At 42.6% G+C, this 7,184-nt stretch overlaps 2 protein-coding genes across 2 annotated transcripts in view; one reads left to right on the top strand and one right to left on the bottom strand.

Annotated features, from left to right (window-relative positions):
- LOC109840803 (60S ribosomal protein L6-like) overlaps positions 1–1,618 on the top strand; it is a 15,380-nt gene extending 13,762 nt beyond the window's left edge. The window contains exons 3-4 of the mRNA XM_020409577.1: positions 860–1,041; positions 1,151–1,618. Of these exons, the coding sequence (XP_020265166.1) occupies positions 860–1,041; positions 1,151–1,306 (338 nt within the window). The 3' untranslated portion in view covers positions 1,307–1,618. The remainder of the gene's footprint in view (positions 1–859; positions 1,042–1,150) is intronic.
- On the bottom strand, positions 1,998–6,651 carry LOC109842682 (FT-interacting protein 1-like). The gene is given in 4 exon segments (XM_020411529.1): positions 1,998–3,306; positions 3,309–3,960; positions 4,533–4,958; positions 5,474–6,651. Coding segments are annotated over 4 exon segments (2,934 nt in total). The 5' UTR covers positions 6,347–6,651; the 3' UTR covers positions 1,998–2,323.

The following is a 7,184-nucleotide window of genomic DNA, read 5'->3' as shown; positions in this document are numbered from 1 at the left end:
GCGGTTATGGTCAACAATAGCACTCGCCGGCGGCCAGGTACGTATTCTCTTATTATTATTTTTTTCTCCTCAATTTCTTAGGACGTTAAGTATTAATTTCTTAAATCAAAGAAAAACAAGGAAGAAGAGAGTTTATACCTTTGATTTTTCCCCTTTCTGTCACTGGTTTCCTCTGTTTCTTCTTCTTCTATATATTTATTTTTTTTAACCCAAATTTCTCCACTCTTGCCTCCTTTTTATACTACTGTGATGCAGTGGAAACTTTACCGACATGGTGAGGCAGTGGAATCACCGACATAGGAATAGTGTGATTTTTCAATTTTTTTTCCTTCTTTTTTTATTTGTTTGGGCTATTACAGATACGAAGGAAGTGATTTGAATTTAGAAGATACTGGATAGTTTATTGTTCAAGTATGTCTTTGATATTTTAAGAGTACTGAGCTATGTCTTTGATATTTTAAGAGTAATGAGCTACCTTAATCATGCCAAACTCTTCGAACTTTAGGTGCAAGGAGGTATCATTGCATAATATGGTTTGTTTAATAAGACTATGTTGGCAGGTGTTAATGAAATTACTGGCATACCCTGCACAGAACATTCTGATTCGAAATTAGAAAGTCTATCGGAAACCTTACATTCATTGGAAAAAATACATATCGATGCAGCGTTATCTCGCAGACAGTTGGCCGATTCATATATGGTGGCTTCTTTTTTCTTTTCTTTTTTTTTAAGAATTGTTTGGTGAATTTTATTTTTATCATTTTTTTGTTGATCAATCAATTTGGGCCTGGTATGTATTGTGCACCTGTTCTGTTAATCTCCAATTCCATAATTCTGTTGCTACTTACTCTCTCTGCAGGGCCTTTCAAGGTTAATGGAGTGCCTCTTCGACGTGTTAACCAGTCCTATGTGATTGGAACATCTACCAAGGTTGATATTTCCGGAGTTAATGTTGACAAGTTTGATGACGAGTACTTCGCAAAGGAAGGCAAGAAGAAGGTGAAGAAGACTGACGGAGAGTTCTTCGAAGGAGAGAAAGAGGTTTGTTTCTTTGAGTTACTAATGATCTATTGTTTAATTGTTCTTTCAATTGTGTTCGCTTCTACTCGGTAGGTAATGCCCTCATTTGTATTATGTTCTTATGGTACAGGAAAAGAAGGCTCTCCCACAGGAAAAGAAGGACGATCAGAAAGCTGTGGATTCACTGTTGTTGAAGGCCATTGAAGCTGTTCCAGATCTCAAGTCGTACTTGGGCGCCAGATTCACATTGAGCGAGGGCATGAAACCACATGAGCTTAAGTTTTAGTTCGGAGGATGCTCTTGTTTGAGATCTCTCCTAGGTATTTTGCATTTTAAGTTGCTAGCTGTAGCTAGTATTTAGAGTCAAGGATGAGAGGCTTACTTTTTTTATTCTAGGGGATTCTTGTTGATTGTTTCGCGTGCATTTAGTTTTGCACTAGTTCGGTTAACTGGAGTCTATATGTACTGTTTTGCTTGCTGCTGGTATCTTTCATATATATGACTTTCACTTGGATCAATTTTCTATTGGAGAATGTCATTGTATCCTAAAACGTGGGGCGTCATTTGTTTTCAGTTGACTGGGGAATACTGGACTTCATTCTTTGCTTCAAAAGGAAATACATGATCCTCTTAAAAGTCGGAGGAAGTCGATGAATTCGCATCTTGTAGTGGTTAATTATTCTTGTCACTTTTAGTGAAAACATTATGTCTGCCACCTTTCTCATGCCTTTTCTTCTAGCGGCTGATAAAATAACCCATTTGCTTATGCTCTGGTGAACATCAGAAGTAGTGAATTTATTTATTACGTAATCTGTAAAGATGTTTGTTTTAATCTCAAGGGTTACGAGCGGAACCCATCGACATTCATTAAAAAAACTTTGATTTTTGGCTGTGACTGCTCTTAATATATAATGTTTTTAGATTCAACTAGAGCTTCAAAATATTGACTTCAGTATTGTGGTTTGATATTTTTTCCCCCCACTGTTGACTGTTAGGTAATCCACAATAACCAGCAAACAACATCCTCATAATTCTTCTTCTTAACTTTTTTGCTCTGTAGTGTAGATTTCACATCTCACTTCAGCAGCCCAGCTAACTTGATACGTTTGAACTTCGAAGCCTAAAACTCGGTATGATAAAACCCCTAACAAATCCACACATTATTTCAGACATCCTTGAGTTTCCTCTCTCCCCTCTCCCTTTACGCCAATCCGATCGACACAACGAAACCAAACTAGAAGAAAGCTCGACAACAATAACACAAACCATGCACATCACGTTCCCAAAACTTCCAAGCTCTCTCTCAAAGCATACTGTCAACACGCGACGGCAGCCTCTTGAAGAAATTGCTGGGGACCGACGGCATCTTACTCCGAAACCTCGGATGCCTCAACATATAAAGCCCGACCACCAGCGCCACCACCTTGAATGGCGTAATGTACAGGACCACCGCCGTCAAGAAGCAGAAGATTATAAACAAGCACGTAGCCCTCGGATCTCTCCAGCTCAGCAAACTCTGGAACCTCTCCCCCTGAGCCGCCAGGTCTCCGGCCACCGTCTGTATCCTCGCCACGCTTCGGAGCCTGTCGTACCTCATCATCACCACATCCTGTGGCTTAGTCGTCGGAAACGTGTCAAACTCCTCATCCAGCTCGTCCGGATGCACCGCCTCCGCCCACGACAGCCTCGTGTCCATGTGTGGTGGGTGCCTCGCCCGGAACCGGTAGTTCCAAAGACCGATCAAGAACATGTATAGAAACATTGTCGGCAGTATTAGCTCGGGGTAGCATACGAGTATTAGGAAGAGGACATGAACGAGCACGGTGGTTATCGGGTTCTTCCACTTGCACACGTCCCCAAGCCATCTAAACGTTCCTATGACACCAGAGAGGACCGACATTATGCGGAAGAAATTAGCCTTGCTCCGCCTCATGCTCCACATGTGCGAGTCAACGTCGAGCATGTACTCGACGACCTCCTTCCTCAGGGGGGGCTCGGCTCTCCCTAGCCTTGTCGCTACTATGCTCATCGCTTGGTACCGGAGACTGTCGAGTTGGTTAACCGTAAAAGGATGCAGATAATGCATCTTAGGGAGAAGTGGGTGGCTGTAGAGATAAATGGTGTTCATGAGAGACAAGCAAGTGAATCGCACTGCTAACTGAAGCTCCCCCATCTTCTTCACCCCCGACCGCTGTAAGACAATCAGCGGATACGAGTGCGTGTATATCCGATCAGCCTCCAGCGTTGACAACCGTATCCTGACCTTTCCGATTCGTGAGTCCCTCCGCCGTTGGTCCTATCATGACCAAGGTGGCAGTTGTCGAACACTCCAAGCGTGATGACAGTGCACGGGTCATACACCTCCCATGTGTACTGTTCATTCCATTTGGGCGAGAACGAATCGATCATGGTCCGTGTTCGGACCCATTTCTGCCCATACTTCGCCACGCAGTACGCATCAGTGGTGCCTCGGCCATCTCTAGTCTTCATCGGAACAAGCCCCTGTGCTCCTAAGATTCCGACCTCTAGTATGCCTATCGGTTGCTTCCACAGCTGACGAGCAGTCGGGCGTTGGTCGCTTATATACATAGTAGACTCGTCCATGACATGATATCCGCCCTCGAGGCAGGCTCGGAGGTGGACTCGGGTGGCGAACCTGAGCTCCTTTCGCTTTTCACCTTCCAGAACGCCAAACCCGAAACGCTCCATGTTGAACCAACGGGAGTGGACAGGACGGTGGTCGAGCCTCTTCTCGAAGACTGTGAGGGGGAGGACAAGGCGGCCAAGAATTTCGTCCTTGGTTAGGCTCACGCGGTCTTCGATGGTTAGAACAAGCTGTTCTTCGAAAGGTTCGGCTGCAACGAAGACGAGGTCCTCATTCCACAGAGGGCTCAGTGTTCGGGCTGGACAGTGTTTGGTTTTCAGCATTTGGTTACCCACCTGCATTATCATGAAAGAGGAGAGGTTTTATGTTCAGGGAAGAAAAACTTAGCTAATTAGTTCAAGATAAGCTTATGACTCGTTAAGAGTTCTGGTATAAGTGACCATTTTCTGATCTTGTTATTGCCATAGAGATCAGAATCTTGTATCGGGATATAAAATATGACAGATTGGCATGTCTATCTTCAAACGTAGTTCAACATCAGAGTGATTTATTTATCTTCTAAAATGAACAATATCAATGATGAAACTTAATCTATGAGGTTTAGAACAATATCTAAATGAGTAATTACAGGATATTAATCATAGCAAATGGTATCAGAACACCAGAAGCTAGTTTAAGTGACTGAAGTGAGGACAACATCCCAAGAAAATAGTATCAGAAATATCAAGCTCTATCAAACAACTTCCCTGTTACACAAGAACTCGTATCAAGTGTAGAAATTGCATGAATGACCGTATAATGTCGAAAATCTCACAAAATTTTTTTCCATTCTAAGTTCCAGCTAAGTACAATTCAGATTTGGATACTTTCCGAGATAAATGATTGAATAAATAGTGCGATTCCTCACCTGAACTTTGACAAAAACATCAGGAACCCGACTCTGATCATTAGGTTGAACATCCTGTGCCTCAATAACATTAACTCGAAGGTACCAGAGCTTAGGCGACACATAAACCTTCGATCTGATGCTATAAATCCCCTCCCCATGAACTGAGGCTGCATCGGCATGCCAAGCCTCAGGAAATGCCTCGTCAGCTTGAGTCCCCATCCACACTGCGAGCATAATCTCCCCCCTCACCTTTCCATCTCCTCGATGATTCTCAAGGCGGTACCATTGAGGGGCTAACGGGCTATCGGGTGGGACTCTTGTGGGTACTTCATTCAGATCGAACACTACCTTACCAACATAGTCGTCTCTTGCCACCACTTCCTTGTCCTTGACATAGACTTCGAGTACAGATGACTGGATCCTCTCCTTGGAGAATGCAAACACCTAAAGCTCCGTTGGCATAAGTTACAAGTTGTTGATGTTATTGAAAGAGAAACTAAAAATGATTAAAATGAAAACGTGATAAAGAGAATCATAACTGAAGACACACAGATGAATTGTGTAATTAATTATAGTAATTTGAGGTTTTAAATAAAATGCAGCAACATATGACATCAACGTTAAGTACAGCCTACACCTGAAGTGTGACGTTGGTAGAAAAATATATGAAGAAACATTAGTATTTATGTCAATTTTTTTCCTGAAGGATTCATTAAATTTCGTAAGCCTTTGAATTTCTTGATATAATAAGATAATAAATGTTTAAAACAAATTTCAAAGACAAATTGAACTGTCAAGTAGCTCTCTGCAGTTTGCTAATTAATGTCCTAAGTGATTGTAAATATTCATGTTGAACTTGAGATTTTGTATACTATAGTGCATAATCATTCAGTAAATGAAGAAAAAAGAACTCAAGACCAACTTCAAAATAATCAGGAGTGAGTTGAAATATATCATGCCTGATTCCATTCTGGGTTAGTCTTCTTCTCAAAGTGTTTGGTAGTTCCCCTATAATTGCCAAGCTTGACTTCTGCATACGGATCACAGCTTCCAGTTAATGGATTTGTCGGTAGATCCTTCGCCTTCTCAACCCTCACATAAAGATAATGCATCTGCTCAACGAGATCATAAGTGCTTGTGAGCTTATCTGCTCCGATCCCCATCCACCCACCCCGTCCATGTCCGCCAGCTCTCCATCGCTCTCCAAGCTGCGGGTTCGTGTCCTTCAGCTTGAACTCCTCAGCGGAACTCGGCTTAGCTTGATGCATCATAGCTGTCGGCACCGATGAATTCACTTTACGTTTCTCCTCGACAATCCTCCCTTTCTGAGGTGCGACCTGATTCTTGCCTACGTGTCTGAAAGTCTGAACCTGAACTTCTTTTATCGCCTCTTTGATCTCCTCTTTCTCTTCCTCTTCTAGCAGAGGACTAATTGATAAGGGTTTAGGAGATATGTAGATTTTTAGGGCGATATGCCCCTTAACAGAGGAAAAGAGCCACTTTTTCTCTAGTGGGAATCTTTGGAGGACTTGTTCGCCTTCACGAACGATATTCGAGCATTTGACTCTAACCTTGCCTAGGAAATTTCTGCCTGCAGGGAAAGTTTTACGGTCGTTGTAGACTGAAACTTCGACGCCTTGCGTCTGGAGTTTCTCTGGGTCGGAGAGTGGAAACTCGAGCTTCTGGTTCCAGACGGGGTTGAGGTTTTTGGTCACGGTTGGTGTTCGGCTTAGCTGGTTATCGTAGTCCACTTCTGCGAATGCACTCGATGAGCCTTCTCCGTCTCTGGGCAAAAGATCATGGGCTTCTATGACTTCAACCACTAGTTTCATTCCTGGGTTTCGTCAGTGATATCCTAGTGGGGAGGGGTCGAAGAAAGGAAGGATTGATGAAGTGGGCATTCTTCCTTCTTTGGGGCTGTTGTGCTGGAGGCATTGCCTTCATCATGATGGAGGAAAGGGGCTTTTTTCCATAGAGAAGCCGTGTACACGCTAGTGAAGGGGCCGAAAGAAGGGGAGAAGCTTGGAAGACATATATATTTAAAAAGAGGAAAGATGAGGGAATGAAGACATCGTTTGCCTTTTCGACTGGTTATGTCCTCATGAATTTGTTTTTTTGACGTATCTAATTGCCTCCGATTTGCATGCTGTATGCTTCTATTAAATTGTCACCTACTGCATCGAAACTGCTAAGATAATGGTTGTACTACATAGTGGTACATTTTCCCAAAGCGTGGTTTAACTTCATGTCATACATAGATTGCTATTGTTGTGTTTGGCAACCACTCAAAATAAGGGTGGGGATTGATCTTGGCCCCATTTTGAGAAGAATTTTGTCAAAAAAAAGGCTTAGACTGTATTGACCAGGACTCCTTAAACCAAAAGGTGGTCTTCAAAAAAACTTTTTTTTTTTGGGATTTTTATAGGAATCCCCCCCCCGCCCCCCAAAAAAAAACACCCAAATTAACCATTGTTTGGGTCAAAAGTTGATGTTTTCATTGCCATCGAATCTATTACAACTTTGGTCGTTACAATAAACTCAAATAAACAAAAAAAGGTCGATCTTTTTATAAGATCTCCTTATACAATAAAAATACAAAAAGTACAACTCTTGTCAAACAGCGCGACAGACGTTTATCACCCGCTGCTTGCGTGGGAACTTCCCCTGTGC

Source organism: Asparagus officinalis, chromosome 5 (assembly GCF_001876935.1).
Source record: "Asparagus officinalis chromosome 5, Aspof.V1, whole genome shotgun sequence".
Lineage (NCBI taxonomy): Eukaryota > Viridiplantae > Streptophyta > Magnoliopsida > Asparagales > Asparagaceae > Asparagus > Asparagus officinalis.
This window is presented reverse-complemented; position numbering and strand designations above follow the sequence as displayed.